General features: G+C 38.4%; 1 protein-coding gene across 12 annotated transcripts in view; it reads left to right on the forward strand.

Annotated features, from left to right (window-relative positions):
• The window catches only part of Dlg2 (discs large MAGUK scaffold protein 2), a 1,944,997-nt gene that overhangs the window by 553,296 nt on the left and 1,373,373 nt on the right, over window positions 1–18,328 (forward strand). The window contains exon 1 of one of the 12 annotated variants that reach the window (XM_045145583.1): window positions 17,732–18,074. The exons of 10 other annotated variants lie outside the window; for them this stretch is intronic. In XM_045145583.1, the coding sequence (XP_045001518.1) occupies window positions 18,033–18,074 (42 nt within the window). In that variant the 5' untranslated portion in view covers window positions 17,732–18,032. Of the gene's footprint in view, window positions 1–17,731; window positions 18,075–18,328 lie in introns of those variants that run through there. One more of the 12 variants, XM_045145582.1, reaches the window with a different exon arrangement.

Here is an 18,328-nt window from a genome sequence, read left to right on the forward strand (position 1 = left end):
ATAAATGCCCAATTTCTACAGTATTTGTTGAGAATAAATAAAGACCACACAAGAAGCATGGGCAGTCAATTCATAATTTTCTATATAAGAAGGGAGTTTGCCATCAATTTGATTTGTCAGAAACCCCAAACTAAGTATAAAAATAAGAGAACTTTATAGTAGAAAAAGTAATGTTGCAGTCAGGTTTGCATTGCTGGTAGAAATCACTCAACTAAGACCAGCTTGTGGTAAAAAGAGGTTTATTTTGGCTTACAAACTTGAAGGGAAGCCCAGGATGGCAGGGGAAAATGATGGTATGAGCAGAGGGTGGACATTATCCCCTGGCCTACATAAGATAGCCAACAGGAACAGGAGAGTATGGCAAACACTGGCAAGGGGAAAATGGCTATATTAGCATAAGCTCACCCCAACAAGACACTGCCTCCAGGAGGTGTTAATTCTCAAGTCTCCATCAGCTGGGAACCTACCAGTCAGAAGACCTAAGTTTATGGGGGACACCTGAATCAAACCACCACATTTTGCCCCAGTCCCCCATAAACTGATATCAATACATGATGTTAAATACAATGCATTCAGTCCCAATTTAAATGTCCCCATAGTTTTTTATCAACCCCATTGATGTTTAAACATCCCCATAATCCAAGGTGTTTTAACTGAGCCATAATACCAAAAAAATCCCCCAAGCTCCATTATGACACAGAATAAACATTCACACTGCAAAAGATGGCATTGGGCATAGCAAAGAAATATTCAACCAATACAAGATTTAAAACAACCAGGGCAAACATCAAACTCTGTAGCTCCAAGTCCAACAACTCTAGCCAGTGATAAATCTCCAAGTCCAATAATTCTAACCAGCAACAAGTCTCTTGCATTCCAATTCTGCCCCTCCAGCTAGGCGGAACTCACAGTCCTGGAAAACTTCATCAGGGTCGGCAGCTTTCCTTAGTAGCCATCTCATAGTCCCAGCGTCTCCACTGGGTCTCCAGGGCAATCATCCTCTTGGCTCCATTGGGTCTCCTTGCAGGTGTCTAGCACACCTGCTCCACACTACCCATGGCCATTTCCAAAACACAAGACTGTATTGCAAACTCAAAGATCCTCTCTTTTCTGCATTTTTATACTCCATAATACCAGGTTGAGTGCCAATTTCTTAATCCAGGGAGGAATAAAGCAAACTTTGAACAGGATGCTCCTTAAGCACTCAGGCCCCTTCAAAAGAGTCTACATTCTTTCGGTTGCCCCACTGCAGTTCTGCTGGCCCATTCTGAATGGTTGTAATCTCTTAAACAATTTACAGGTGAACAGGCAGCAGTTTAGGCCCAAAGATTGCATTTTTTTCTGTGCCATATCCCTCTGCTCACACTAGTTCATTTCTATGCAAAGCAACCCTGCACAGCTTCTCAGGACACAGTCATAACAGCAAGCTTCTCACACCAACTGCTAGCCCAGTCCAAGGAAAGCTCTTTCTCACCCTCTTAAACCAAACCTCACAGTCCATAGTTCTTACTGCATTCAGGTCTTTCAACTCTGACCAGAATAGTCCATCAAGCTGTACTTATAGCACTTCAAGGCATCTCTTAGGCCAAGGTTTCAAGTCCTTCCACATTCCTCTTGAAAATCAGCTCCAAAAGGCCAAAGCCACATAGTCATGTGTCTAGCAGCAATCCTCTCCTTTGTACCACTTTACTGTTGTAGTCAGGTTTGTATTGCTGGTAGAAATCACCCAACCAAGAGCAGCTTGTGGGAAAAAGAGGTTTATTTGGCTTACAGGCTCAAGGGGAAGCTCCATGATGGCAGGGGAAAATGATGGCATGAGCAGAGGGTGGACATCACCCCACATAAGATGGACAACAGGAACATGAGAGTATGCCAAACACTGGCAAGGGGACAGTGGCTGTAACACCATAAGCCCACCCCCAACAATACGCTGCCTCCAGGAGGCATTAATTCCCAAATCTCCATCAGCTGGGAACCTACCAGTCAGAAGACCTAAGTTTATGGGGACACCTGAAGCAAACCACAAGTAAAGTCTTCAGACTTGTTCCAATTTAAGATTCTGGAGCATAGGGAAGCTTGAGACAGACTGAGTAGAAACAGAAGATCTTGTATGATAAGTCTGTAGTAATGTTTGTCCACTTGTGCTGAGATGGAAGTAAAGGCAAAATGGGGGGTGGAAGACATCTTGAGTCATTCCTAATTGAATCCTGGGGACTTGGAGTCATTTGCATGAAGAGATTTTATGTCAAGTTGTCTTATTCTTTTTTTTTTTTTTAGCATGTAAGGTTGTCTTATTCTTATATAGTCTTGTCATTATTTATATATTCAGGTTCTCAAATGAATTGCTGACTTAATATATAAGTTTGGGGAGTTCTAAGGACCCTTTATCAAAGTTGCCTATGATCATCTCCAGTATAATTCTGCATTATAAGTAATTTTTGAATTTATATAATATATTGATAAATATATTGTTTTATATCTTATTAATGTATTTCTAATTACTCATGTTAAGACTTTAAGGAAGTTTTATCCTATTTGTTTATACATCTTGCATCAAGCTATGATTTTGAATATATTTAGTTTATTTTGGAAATGTTTCAAAATATGCATGTATGTATATATGTGTATCTATCCATCTATCTACCTATATTAAATTAATTGTTCATTAGGTAAGAAAAAACATTGCCATTAATGACTTTTCTGCTCTTTCTTTATCTATTCACAATTAACCACCCCAGGCTAAAATGTGTGATAGGCTTGAGAAGAAGCTGGCTATTCTTCATATTCATTTGACCAGTGCAAGAAGGCTTAGCACAATTGTGAATATTAATTGTGATAATAGTCTAAGTTTGATCTAATTATTCACATGGAAAGATTTCTCAATGGTTAAAAGTACTTGCCGCAGAAGTGTGATGACATGAGTTTGATCCTCAGAACCCATGTAAGTGCTAGACATGGTGGACAACGGGAGTCCCAGACTGTGGAGGTGGAGATGGGGAATTCCTAGAGTTTAGTGTCAAGTTACAATAGCCATAACCATGAGTCTCCACAGATGTGTGAACACACATGCATATGTACTCCACATAAGTTCGTAAAGATAAGGATACTCATGCATGCGTTCTGCAAACACATACACATACAAAAATATATAAATTTTAAAAACCCATGAACTTAAACAAATTTGCATATAAAACCTCTATATTTAGGATAGTTTTCTTAAATTTTTATCTTTATTTATGAGAGAGAGAGAGAAAGAGAAGCAGATAGAGAAAGAACAGGTGCCTGAGGACCTCCAGCCACTGCAAATGAACTCCAGATGCATGTACCACCTTGTGCATCTGGCTTACATGGGTCCTAGAGAATCAAACCTAGGTCCTTTGGCTTTGCAGGGAAACGCCTTAACTGCTAAGCCATCTCTCCAGCCCCAAGATAATTTTTTTAAAAAATTGTTTATTTATTTATTTATGAGAGAATAAGAAAGAGAGAGCGAGCGAGTGAGTGAGCAAGGAAGAGAAACAGAGAGACAGATAGAGAATATGTTAGGGCCACTTGCCCCTGCAAACAAACTAGTTTGTCTGGCTTTACATTGGGATAGGGAGTTGCATTGAAGCCAGCAGGCTTTGCAAGCAAGTGCCTTTGACTGCTAACTCATCCTTCCAGCCCTGTACATAGGATCTTGATGAAGAACAATGAATAATAGCAGTCTTATTCATATACAAGCTTTCCAAAAATAGAATGGTGTTGAATATCTATGGACTTTATAGTAGACACTATGTGGATATAAACAAAATCTGTTCCCAAGAACGTCATTATTTCAGGCTGAGATAAGCAATGGCTCTCTATTTGTTCTTCTGTGCCTCAGTGACAGCCGGTGTAAAATAGTGATGTGGTGGTTTGATGCAGGTCTACTCCATAAAGTTAAGTGTTTTGAATACTAGGTTCCCAGCTGATGGAGATGTGGGAATTAATGCCTCCAGTGTATTGTTGGGGGCAGGTTTATGAGTACTATAGCCAGTGTTTGGCATACTCTCATGTACTATTGTCCACATGATGTTGGCCAGGAGGTAATGTCCACCCTCTGCTCATGTCATCATTTTTCCCTGCCAGCATGTAGCTTCCCCTTGAGTCTGTAAGCCAAAATAAACCTTTTTTTTTTTTTAACCAAAAGCTACTCTTGGTCAGGTGATTTCTGCCAGCTATGCAAACCTGAATGCAACAGTAAAGTTGGCACCAGAGGAGTGAGATTGGTACTAGACACTTGACTGTGTGGATCTCACCTTTTGGAGTTGATTTTCAAGAGGAATGTGGAAGGATTTGAAACCTTGGCCTAGTACAGCTTGATGGACTATTCTGGTCAGGGTTGAAACACCTGAATGCAATAAGAACTATGGACTGAGAGGTTTGGCTTGTGAGGGTAAGATAGAGCTTTGCCTGGAATGAGCAGTTTGCGTGAGAGGCGTGCTATTATGGCCATGTCCTGAGAAATGCAAGGTTGTATTTTGTACAAATGGACTGGTGTGAGTACAGGGATATAGCACAGGGGAAAAAAAAAATCTTTGGGTGAAATGCTGCCCATTCAGCTGCAATTATATGAGATTACAACCTTTCAGATTGGGCTTTTTTTTTTTTTTGTATTATGGCTCAGTAAAAAGAGCTTGGTTTATGGGGATGCTTGAACATCACTGGATTGATGAAACTATGGGGACTTTTAAAGTTTGACTGAATGCATTGTATTTTATGTCATTTATGGTTATCAGTTCATGGGGGCCAGGGGTGGAATGTGGTGGTTTGATTCAGACATCTTCCATAAACTTAAGTGTTCTGACTACTAGGTTCCAAGCTGATGGAGATTTTGGAATTAATGTCTCCTGAGCACTGGAATTACAGGTGGACTCAGGAATGTCAATCGTGCTGAGAATCTGAACTCAGGTCCTCAGGCTTGCATGGCAAGCCCTTTACTGACTGACCCATCACTCCAGCTAACTTTATTGGTATATTAACCTAGGTTTTGTTACTATGGATCCTATCAAATAAATTTCAAGTCCTTTCATTGATTAAAGTTCTACAACCTAATTTATTCAGACCAAACTAATGTACCTGTCAATTCTACCAAAATTCGATACATTGTTCATTTATTCCATACTTTGGCAAGATATAGTCTTCCTCATGCCCTTTCCTGCAGTGTTATTTACTAAAATCCTAGTATCCCTCCTGAGTTAACGGACCTATTAATTCCTCTGTATCTTGTCCTTGCCTTCCCACTGCCCAAATACAATCCTTTCCCTGGTTCTCCAGTTTACTTGTGTGAGTCTTAGGTTTGACTTTAACTTTAATTTTTCTCTCTGAATGACTTAACCATTTGTTTAGGCCTGGATCCTCAGTCTGCTAATCTATTAAATGTGTCTCATGTGTCATAAAACCTAACTATGGTATTGTTTCATAAACTAACTCATGCAAAGTGTGTAAATTAATAACTTCTCCCTAAGAACTTGAACTGGATGGGTCCAGGTTTTTTCTGCTCTAACAGTTATCTATTTATTTATTTTTTTAATTTGAAAACCTTTAAAAGGCAATGATTATACCTTTATTTTGTATAACACAGCAGCTCTTTAGTTTACAACTTAAAAAGTTCTTTTCCACATTCATGTCTTACTTCAAGGAAAAAAAAATCTCAAAAGTCACTTTCATTGTAGAAAAATTAGTAAAGGCAGAAACATAAAAAGAAAGAAAGTAAAATAGCTATAATTCAATAATTTTATTAAAGCTGATATCGGCATTTTATTAGACCTTTTTATAGATGTATATGCATGTGTATAAAATATATATTTGGAAAATATGTAATATTTTCACACTAATTTTATTGTACATATAAATGATGTTTTTTTTCCTTGTATGCTTAATTATGTTTTAAATATTCATGATACTTAGTTAACTTAACTGATAATAATCCACAAAGCTAAATCTTCAGTTAATAATTTATTTTGCATAAATTCCTATAAGTGAATTTTTGTGTAGGATATGTGAATACATGACTTTTTCATATTATTTTTTCCCATGCAGTTGCATAAATGTGTACTCTAACATGAAGTAGTTCATAGTATTGCAAAATAATTCAGAATTTAGCAACTGAACAGTTATAGTAATATTCTTTTATTTAGAATTCTCTTCTTACTTTGTATATTTCTAAGTGAGTAAAATGAGAGGTTAAAGGACCTATTCTCTGAGACAAGCCATCCAAATTGAGACACGACAGTAAAGACTTTTTTAGGTAGACACAGGGGTCATGTGGGTCAAGGGAAAGCCTTCCAAAACACAGGGTTTTTTTTTTTAAATTATTATCCTTAGCATTATTGCCATTTTGAACAGAGTAATTATTTGTTGTAGGTGGTTCCTGGTATATTACGGGAAGTCCTGCAACATGTCTGACCTTTCTACACAGCTAATGCTTATAGCAACACGTCCTCAAACTTTTAGTAATTCACACTGTCTCTAGACATTGTCAAGTATCTCGTAGGGACCAGGAGGAATGGTTGATAGTTGAGAACCACTACTGTAGACATAAGAAAACCTTAAGAGGAAGCTGTGTTGAAGATACTGTGGTCCTTTCTAGAAAGGAACTGAAACAATGTCCATGTGGCTGGAGCATGAAATTTCAAGTGGAATTTGATCCAATTCAAGTAAGGCTCATTCATGTATGGCTAGAAGTGTTGCTCATTACTTTGAATTGTATTTAAATAGCTCTGGGAAGCCAGGAAACTTGTAATAGAAGATGGTACAATTCAGATTTATGTCTACAAAAGATCTGAATTCAAGGTCAAAATTGGATTAGTCAGGACTGGGGTCAAGAATGCATATGAATAAACTATTTTGCTGGCTTCTACAGCAAGTTTTGGGAAATATAGACCATATAATAATAATAGATATTGACTATGGGCACAACAAAACATTACAATTTTCAAAACTGTTTAAGAAATTTGGGAGAACTTTGTAATTCATTTTATTGTTTTGAGTATAGAAGGGGTTATCAAAGGTGACTGATAAATTTCTTATTTATAATATGAGATGAATTGATATAACACTCACTAAACTAGGAAAGATGGAAGAGGAAATGAATCTGAGGTGTCAGTGACAGTCAAATAGTTGTATAAATGGACCTAGAGCTCAGACAGGGGACATGGACTTGAAAAAGATTTGGGAATTGTAGTAGATGTGCAACTAGCTACACTGGGAGGTGTAAGATCTTATGAGCCCTTTACTCTTCCATGATGAAATATAGGTGGAAAGATTGTAAAAGTAGGAGCATGAATTGGAGGGCTAAAAAATGTGACTTCTGTATACTACTCATGAATTCACAGCAGCTGTGGTTTTCTGCACAAGATTGAGCATACTAGTGGTTTTTTCCTTTCTTTCCTTATATATTTTTTAAGATGAGAGAGGCTTGATTCTAATTCAAATATCATGACAAGGCTCAAATTCAAAAAGGAAAAGGATACAGACCCAGGGAGAGGAGAACACTCACTGACTCTCTTGACAGGAAGCTTGGATTACAGAGCTCACACACAAGCAGTGACTAGGTAGCGTAGTGGGTGATGCTCTTCTTGATACAGAGGAACGGAGTGACTGTGAGCACCTGCAGTGTGTGAACAACCTCTGGTGTATGAACACCTGTGCTGTGTGAGCAGCTGGTAGTATATGAGCAGCTGGTAGTGTGTGGACAGTTGATAGTGTGTGGGCAGCTGGTAATGTGTGAGCAGCTTCTGGTGTGTGAATAGTAGCCTGTAACACTTACTTGTGATTTATTTGTGGTAGAAATAGAGGGTTTCTTATGTGATAACTTTTATTTTCTCAGTGGTTCAAGGGAGTCACAGAGTGGAGAAGGTTTGAAATAACCTTTGGAAGATGATGGAAAAGATTATTTTAAGAATGGGATATGATTATCAGGCCATGTTGGGGTCTACTGCACAAAAGTAAGCTTTTCAATTCTTGCTTGTCAGTCTATCAGTTTGTGCAAAATGATTAAACAATATTCTGCCCAAAGGCACTGTCTTTTAGCTCATATAGGTCCTTTGTTTTATTAAAGCTTAAAATGCAGTTAAGCACATAAATACTAGGCATAAAGAGTAATGGGTGAGCAACACAGGGCTGAGTATATTTAAGTGCTAAGTTAGTAGTCCGGACAAGGCATGTTCAGGTGTTCAGGGAAAGGATTCTGTTGCCTGTGTTATGAAAGAGAGATCATACAGACAGATGGACTTTAACCTGAACTTCAAGTATAAGATTTTGGGATGGTCACTCCCTGAAGCCTCATTTGTCTTTTGAGCAAACTGTGGTCATTCTACTGTCCTTCGGGTCCTAGGATATACGATTGAAGATAAAGTTAGCATCTTTCACTAGTTCTTTTTAACTAGGAGAATAGGTGCTTTCCATTACAAAGGTGCATGTAGAAGTTCCTGGGGGTAATGCAACACCCTTGGTCTTTGCAATGTTCTCCTAAAATCATATTTTTGCTTAGGTTATGTATTCACATTTTCCATAGGGCTAGTCCTGATCCTTTGGAATTTCTTACTGTCATTTAAAAATTGTGAGGGGTGTTTTGTTATAACAATAGTGGCAGGGTTTACACAGGATCTAGAAAGCACATAAAGTTTGCATGAGACAATTCTGATAGTACTGAATTATCCTTTGTCCTCTACTTTTTAATATCTGTATGTTCATGGAGACCATCCTGAGCCAGGAATGCAACTCTATTTGACATACTTAAGAGAAAACATCTCTTGCAGGGACATGGTATGCCAACATGTATTTCTGCATTATGAAGGATTACTCATTGCTTTTCTTATGCTTTATCAAGAGTTTCATCCAAGTCAGGCTGTTGTGTCACTGACCACAATGCCCCTCATGATGTTTGAATGGCCAATTCAACATACTCATGTTTGCCAACCTGTTTGGATGTATGCCATCGGTAGAGTCTTACTGAGCATTTTCATTGAAACATATGTTATTTTTGATTTCAGTGTTTACTTATTTATCCTTTAAACTATTTTTACTTTTTAATTTCTATGTCAAAGTGGTTATATTAACTCTTTTCATTATAATGATAAGTGGGATAACGAAACATGTAAAAATGTTGATATATTTGAAAGGCAAGGAATCACTGTCTAGGTATTGGGGTCCTAAGAAATGTATTTTTAGCTTTGGCAATAGACAAGTGAATATTTGAATTCCATCTGTAGCTTCTGTAAGTTTAAAATTTTTAAAAAAGACTTATTTTCATTTATTTCTTTGAGACAGAGGGGGAGACAGGGAGAGAGAGAGAGAATAGGCACACCAGGGCCTCTAGCCACTGCAAACAAACTCCAGACACAAGTGCCACATTAGGCATCTGGCTTATGTGGGACCTGGCGAATTGAACCTGGGTCCTTAGGCTTCGCAGGCAAGTGCCTTAACCACTAAGCAATCCCTCCAGCCCAAATTTCAAATTTTAATCACTGGGCAACCTTTTCTCACTGGATGAAGGCAAGATGATCATGAGCACATCTTCAGCACTGATGTGAGGATCAAGAATAAAACTTGTGAACTGAGGCAAGATTACTCAAGCACGTACAGAAGTACATAAACCAGAGAGCACAGCACCAAAATTTGATACTTTATAGCTTATTAAATGTAGAGGCACAGAAATTATTTAAAACTCCTATATTAGGGCTAGAGAGATGGATCAGCAGTTAATGTTGCTCGCTTGCAGAACCTGATGATCTGAGTTTGATTCCTCAGTGCCCATATAAGTCCAGATGCACAGGCATCTGGAATTTGTTTACAGTGACTGGAAGCCTGCCATGCCCATTGCCATTCTTTCTGTCTTTCTCCCTCTCTCTCTCAAATAAATAAATAAATAAATAAAAAGTATTTCAAAAAAAGACTGCATTATAGATATATTATCAGTTTGAATTTAACATTTATATAAATTTTTTAAGATAAACAAGACATAAAAGAGATTCCATCTTCTGATACCTCAAAGTATTTATAAAGCATTCTTTTCCACCCTTAAGAGATATTGTAGTGGAAATTCTGGTATGCTTTGAAGTGCTTTGTAATCTGTAAATTAGTTATTATTACCTCCAAAGAATTTCAGTTTTAAGAAATTCCAATCTTGGTGAATGAATTCAGAGTACAGACTAGGCCTGGTTGAAAATACCCTTTTAGCTTGACTAGGAGTCCTACAGATACATCTAGCTTTACACAACATTTAGGCCTGTTGAGGATAGCTGGGATGTAGGATAGCATTAGTATTTTTTTTTTTTCTTTCATCACAACCTTCTTCTTTGCACTGAAAATGACCAGTGATAAAATTTACTATGTTCCAGGTAGGAAGGCAAGGAATTTGCACACCTTACTTATTTTAATCTAAACAACATTCCAGTGAAGTAGGTTTGTGGTCTTCACTTTCTGGTGGAATGCTGTGTGGCAGAGAGGTCCTGAAATTTGCTCAAGGTCACATAGCTGGCAAGTGCAAGGATGCGAATTTGAATTTGAATACAGATTTGTTTTGTTGTGCTGTTTTGTTAACTCAAAGTCCCTAGAGGCTTTCAAGAAGGAAAGGATTCCTTGTTATTCTGATGGTTCCTGGCTTAGCCAGCTTCTACCTCCGAAGGTAGATTCTTCACACTTGCACCAAGAATCAAAGGATGATATAACGTTATATGGAACTCAAGTGTTAAAATCTATTAATCAAGTTCCATTGGAACATATTATGTGATATGTGATTACATAGGTCTCTTTCTTGTTACATGATAGTTGAGTGGCTGTGACTGATGTTTTTCAAGCTTAAAAAAATTTACTATCTCTTTATAGAGTCATTTTGCTCATGACCCCTGCTCTAAAGCAATAAATCTCATCTTTATTATGGCTTGGCATCAAATAAGAAGTTTTATAAAGTAATGAAGCTTAAATCCCACCTTAAAATTTTTTACCTGATTGGTTTAAAAATAATCTATCAGTTCATTAACATTTAAATATGCCTAATCCTTCCTATCTATACAAAGCAAAACAAAAACCAAGCACACCTTACTAAGTTACAATGTTATCCATATATAGGAAAGACCTAGGGCTGGAGAGATGGCTTAGTGGTTAAGGCACTTGCCTGCAAAGCCAATCGACCCAGTTTTGATTCCTCAGGACCCACATAAGCCAGATGCACAAAGAGGAACATGCCTTTGGAGTTTGTTTGCCGTGGCTAGAGGCCTTAGCGTGCCCACAATCAATCTCTCTACATGCCTATTTCTCTTTCTTAAATAAATAAATAAAATTAAAACTTTAAAAAAAAAAAAAGACTAAGTTGGTTACCAGCAGAGGCTGTGTACCACTATTGCACAAGTGCTCAGCTTTGTTTATTCATACTGTTGGTTACCATTTTCTTCTAGCACCAGGAGGGCTAGCCAGCAGGGAGCTGGTTTCCCTTTCAGTTCCAGTATGGTAATTCAATATCCTGTGACCATGGTCTGTGGTGTCTTGGGCCAGGTAAACAGCAACAGGGAGGGGGATAAAAGAATATAATCTGTTAACAAATAAATAAATAATTTTACAAAAAAAGAACTAATTAGTCCAATCTCTGAATTATACAGGAAAATGATACCCAACAATATGAAATTATCTATTCATATTAACATATATTGTTGCTATAATATTTTTACCAAATTATAGGTTCATATTGCCTTAATATGGCCAATTTTATAAATTTAGGTTATATTTCAAAGACATTAATAATACAAACCACATAAATGTAATGTCAGGTTCCATTCCCTGTGGGAGGTAAGGTTTTTTTTTTTTTGATAGCTATTTTCTTTTTTCATCTCATAACAAATAAAATATGTGGTTTTATTGAGTAGCTCTGATTTTAGAAAACTATACAATAGATACACTCAAAAACATGGTACACATGATAGGATGATGATCATAGTGATGCAGGATTATGGGGTTCAGGAGAGGTCTCCCAGAATTTATATACCCCAAGTTTTGGGTTCTATCCTGCCTTTAATAAAGAATTAATAAAAATGTACTCAAGAAAGATAAATTTTGAATTATTAAGTTTAAAGAGAAATCAAAAATTGTGGGGTTTAGGAAACACACTCTCATGTGGGGATACTTCATAGTTTATATAAGGTTCATTTAAGAGAAATTGAGTTTTGGGGGGAAATATTGGGGTAGAGCCACAAGTATGTGGAAAGGAGTTAAACAGGCTTTAAAGGAAAGACGGAGGTAGGGGCCATCAGCCTGTGTATGATAGAGCTTGGATGTATATGTAGGGAGACTTAGAAAGAACAGCCATGGCATCTCCTATGAGCTTTCCAATGGAGGGGATTTTAGAGGGAAAATGGTGATGCTCAGTATAAGAGGGAAGATATCAAAGAGAGACCAAGAAATTCAGGAGAGAAAAGGGTATTGAAGAGAGTTACACTCAAAGTTACCCCTAGTTTAAGGAAACTACACAGGTAGCAGACCTAGAGTTAACTATGCAGGCACATGGTAGATTCCAAGACCAGAGGAAATCATGCATGTAATCAAAGTGAAAAGTTAACCCAAATTATAAAGCAGAGGCTACCAAAACAGTTGTCCCAGATCAAGAGATAGTTTTATGCTGTCCCCTCACCCAGCTGGGCTAGGTGAGGGAGAAGCCAGATTCACATGTGTTCCTGTGGCCCAAGAAAAGAAGAGAGGTGGAGCCTGAGTAGCAGAACCGGACAAACAGAGCTGTGTGAAGCTGAGCTGAGCAGAGCTGGGCAATCAGAGATGGGAAGAATCTAGAGACTTTATACACAAAGGAAAGACTGGTTGGTTTGTAGATTTGGAGGGTGGATCCCAGAGCCTGTCCATCTGTCTAAGTAGCATGTTAGTCAGCAGGGATCACCATAAACTGGTCTTGATCAGACATGAGTTCCATTTCTGCCAAGAGTGTTTCTTTTCATGTCAGGGTTAGGTGTCGTGGGATGACAACCCCTGGTTCTATTTGGGCATCAATCTTTATCTGAAACAGCCTAAAAGAAGCTAGTTTTCTCCTATCCTCCTTCCCTAGTATGAGAGGAACTCAGAACTCAGATCAGTCAAGGGACTTAGGTTCTCCTTCTTCCTCTCATAATCAACACCTGACCCTTGCTTACTGAGAATAGCAATGAGCAAGTCCCTTTGCAGGTCCTAGCATTTCCTCCCTCTAGGTGTCTCAATTTCTCTCGTTTAGTGACATAGGATCATTGAATAGATCATTCATTATGAATGATTCACTTATTACTTGGAAGGGTATAAAATGGGAAATGAAAGGTAATGTTGTACTTCTCTTCTCCATTCAATTCTGAATACATAATGATAAACACTGTTAAAATTTTACACACACCCTACTTACTAAATAGTATATATGAGTTTACACACACATAATGGACTCATACTATATCATCTTTTTATATTTTATTTATTTATTTGAGAAATAGAGAGAGAGAGAGAGAATGGGCATGCCAGGGTCTCAAATTGAAACCCAGATGCATGTGCCACCTTGTGCATCTGGCTTAACATGGGCACAAGAAATTGAATTTGGGTCCTTAGGCTTTGCAGGTAAGTGCTTTAACCACTGTACCATCTCTCTAGCTCCTATACCACCTTTAAGCAATCTTATTTTTACATTTGACATTATTCTGTGTACATATGCATTATGTTCTCTAATAGTTGTATTCAATGGTATAGGCTATAATCATAGTAATCATAAAAATGCCCATGTTAATTTAAATATACACATATACAAATACACATAAACACCTCTTGGTTGAAATCATAGAGGTTAAATCACTATATCAAAATAGTTAAAAGCTAATTCCACATTTCTTTTCAAAGCTGTCTTATCAATTATCACATCCTAATTAGTACTTAATGATTAAGTTTAAATAATGGGCACACTGATTTATAAATGCACTTACTATGCAGGTCTGATAACCTGAGATCTGATCCTAAGAATCCACATAATACTGGATATGGGGGCATGCATCTGTAATTTCACCAGGCCTTTGGTGAAATGGTAAGTGGGGGCAGGAGGATTAAGAAGTTCACAGGTCAGCTAGCTGGTGTACAGAGTGGGGTAACAACAAGAAGACCTTACCTCAAACAGCGTTGAAGCTGAGGGCTGACCCCCAGGATTGTGTCTGACATACAAATATGTGCTGTGGCATATGTGCTCCCCCACACCCCCTGTGTATTACACAAACACTTGCAAAAATTAAAAAACTGTTTTAGAATTTCTGTCCCTTTCCTTCCTTAAACATGAATTTGAAAATTTTCATTTGTTTTGTAGTCTCTTTGTGAAATGACACTTTGTTTTTTTTTACTTTTTAAATTTTGACTTCTTTTTTTCATAGTGACATGAATTATCTTTGTATCTTAAGGAAATTTCCTACCAAATATGTTGCAAATGTTTTCCAATTTTTCATTTGCTGTTGTATATAATTTACAGAGAAGCAGGAAATGTGTGTGTGTTTGGTTTTCTTGAGGCAAGATCTCACTCTACTCAGGGTGACCTGGCATTCATTCTGTAGGTTCAGACTGGCCTCACTGTGATCCTTCTACCTCTACTTCTTGAGTGCTGGGATTAAAGGCTTGCACTACCACTCCTGGTTGGAGTTTTATATTTTTATATATCCATGATCTTTTTTAGTGTGACTCTTAAGTTCTTATTCTCTAGTATCATACAAATCCACATTTTTTTTCTTCTAATATATTTATGGTTTCAGTTTTGGTAGTTAAATCTATTCATCTAGACTTTTTGGTAGCATGATTCACCTTTAATTTTCTCAAATACATTATGTTAAATACCATCCTCTGGGCTGGAGAGATGGCTTAGTGTTTAAGTCGTTTGCCTGCTCTCCAGGACCCATGTAAACCAGATGCTGCACAAGGGGGTGCATGCATCTGGAGTTTGTTTGCAGTGGCTGGAGGCCCTGGTGCACCCATTCTCTCTCTCTCCATCATTCTCTCTCTCAAATAAATAAATAAATAAATTTAAAAAAATACCAACCTCTTATATGAATAGCAGAAGAAAGAACCTAACATGGAAGTGATTTTCCACAGTTACTCGTAGTATTGGAACCTATGTGTATTCCGTTGCCTTCAACATTATGTAGCCAGTTATAATTTTATTCTCCAATAACAAATGTTATTCTTCTTACAGATATACTGTCCTCTTGTAGCTTCTGCCTAAAATATATTCAAAATACCTCTACTGGATACTTCCCCTGAAAGTAATGTCTCATTTTCTACATGCACAATATAAAAATAATCATGATTCTACTGCACTTAAGCAAACTAGACAGTAAATCTACAGATATAATCCATATATGTATCGGAATTCTGTTTGAATCTATTAGTTTTTGTGTGGGATATGTGTGTGTGTGTACATGCATATATGCATGTTCATGTAGGAGTGAGCACCTGTACATGTATGCATATTAAAATGTGTGGGAGCACATATGTGTGGGTAGGTGTACATGCATATGTGTACATGTGGCATGTGGAGGCCACATGTCAACATCAGGTTTCCTCAGTCATTCCTCATTTTATTTTTTGAGACAGGGTTTCTTACTGAACTTATAGTTTACTGATTTAGCTAGACTAGCTAGTCTGAAAACCCTAGGGATCTGTCTGTCTCTGCCTGTCCAGGTCTGGATTCATGTGTGCATACTGCCATGCCTGGAATTTTACTTGGTGACTGGAATCTGAATTCAGGCCCTCATTTAGGGAGCAGGCAATTTTACCCCATGAACCATCTCCCCAGGTTTGAGAATTTTAAATAATTGTTCAAGGGCAAAAGTCTTTCTTTAGAGTGCAAAGCTCTGTCAGGTAGTCCTTCCTAACTGCTTCCCAGGGGAACATCTGTTTACCCCTACCTGTGTGCTTGTGTGTGACTTATAACATATTCCATCCTTCCTTTTGCTCCTTCTCTCCTAGGGCCTCCAAGTGGAGATTATCAAAATAACAATAAAAACATTTAAAGTTCCATTTTATCCAACTCCTAATGGAAAAAAAAATAATACTTAATACACAGGTTGAAAAAACATAAAATCTCTTATCCCCAGGGGAGAAAGACATTTTTAAATCCTCCTATGAGTTCCTTGGCATCCACTTGCTGTGTTTGGGTTGGCTTACTGGGAAGCACTGCAGGAAATGTAACCTGCTATGACCTCCAGAGAGGGCGGCGTCATTAGCTGGAATGCTTGGTTCTGCATCTAAAGCCTTTATCAAACTTCGGTAATGATAAGAGCTGAGCATCCATGCTGTAGGTTTTATTTTTTATTGGTTATTTTTCTGGAAATTACAGTTATGTTACAAGTGCTTACAGTTTTTAATTACCTAGTGTACTATGACAGACAGAACTGGGAATCAAATTAAGTAGCTTCCTTCTCTTACCATTGCTAAAGAATCTTCTGCTTATGATAAGATTGCCTTTTTCTTCCTAAGAAAAGCCACAAACAATGACAGCCCAGAATAGCTATTTAGTCAGAAGTGACGACACTTTCTGAATGCTTGTCATTAAGAGAGGAATAGGAAATCTTGCTCTTCAGTTTCCCTCCCTGAAATCCCTTGTTTCCTCCTGAAACGTCCTCAACCCATCGCCCAGGAGAGCTGCCCAGTGAGTGGCCTGAGCTTCAGCACTACTGCAGGCTCCAAGGGGGAGGTGGCTTATGCAAAACATGAAAGGAAAATCCTAAAAGTCACTGCAGCTTTTGCTAGTGGTTTTGCTCATCTTTCCTGTTGCTGTACGCTGATGGGGAGCGTTGTGGCGAAGATAAAAACCAATCTTTTTTCTCCCACTATTTTTGCTGCAGTGAGAACTGTTCGTTTCTGCTTGCATTTCGTCAGATAGCTTTAGAATTCTAGCTGAGCCTTAAGGGTTTCCAAGGTGGAAAGAAAGAGTTCAGAACCCAGGGTTGGACTTTGTCAGCTTGCATAAGTAAAAATCAAGTTGATTTGCAAGATCCTTTGCCTTGTCAAGGATGGCAACAGACAATAGGACCTGAAATGTGTTTTTTGTTTTAATTAAATATTTCCCCTTATGAATTCAGAGAGGTAGGAGCCTTTATTCTCTCCCTTTCAGAGCAGGCTGTGCATTTTACATTCAGCAGCAGTAGCTACTGATCTGAGGTTATGCCATCCCCTGGAATCTTCTGTCTCCATTCCAATCCCATCCTTTATTATTGATTGCCATTTACCCACAAAGCATAGTCTTGGAAAACTGGATGCATTGCTTTATGAGAGAACAACTTTATATATCCCTGGAAGACATACCGGATATTACAGGGCAGTGAAGTAAGAAGGTGCCACTTCTTAGCCCTGGGATTGCAGAACACCCCGGAGAAGCCTGTCCACATTTGAAAAGAACGTATGAGACAGAGATCCCTTTGGTCCTGCTCTGTTCCACACGGGGAAGCAGAAGAGTGAGACATGTTTGCAGTGATTTGTAGTATTTGACAAACAGGGTGCCGCATCAGAATAGCTTGGAATACAGTGCAGAGCTCCTCTAGGCTCCAGGGGGAAAAAGCTTTTCTCTTCCCTTACAGTCTGCAATCCCATTGTAAAGTGTGTAATAGGATAACACCCGGGCTCTCCAGAAATATAAGTAACTCATTGGTTAAATTTCAATTCTTCACCTTTCTCCCTCCTTCCTGGGTGAGCTCATTTCTCCCCCTCCTTTTTTTTTTTTAAACCCAGTGATTTAAAATGCTAGAAGGAAAAGCAACTGAGGTCTTAACTTTGAGATGCTGAATTCTCTGCTAATTGAAATTACTGGGCACAATGCTATATATAGCCAATGAAGAGATTTTGAGCTCTCACTCAGTGCCTTCAAGACATGTCGTTTTGTAGTCAGAGAAAACAGGGATCAATGCATTTTCAAACTGACAGAGGGAACGGATACTCCTTAGTAGCACATGCCCAGGATCGTGTGTGTGGGGCTTGCGCTGTGCTGAGAAGCTGAACACCGGTCCATATGCTCCTTATTCACTGCAATGTTCTTTGCATGCTACTGTGCACTCCGGACTAACGTGAAGGTAAGAGGAGGCGAGACGGCAACTGGGCACAATATACATGTTAAACCAGCTGCAGAAAATGTCTACCTTGTGTAGCTCCAGGACTTTTCGGATTGCCGGCTGAGCAGGCAGATTATTACAGGTGGTTGAAAGGCTTTGTTTTATTGTGGCCGTGCACACTCGCGGGGAGGCATGTCGGAACGCGGCTGGGAAGTGACCTTCAGGTTTAACTGCTTGTAATTCAGGTTCACGCTCACACTTGGGGGGTGGGTGAG

The sequence above is a fragment of the Jaculus jaculus genome, chromosome 3 (genome assembly GCF_020740685.1).
Source record: "Jaculus jaculus isolate mJacJac1 chromosome 3, mJacJac1.mat.Y.cur, whole genome shotgun sequence".
NCBI classification, from domain to species: domain Eukaryota; kingdom Metazoa; phylum Chordata; class Mammalia; order Rodentia; family Dipodidae; genus Jaculus; species Jaculus jaculus.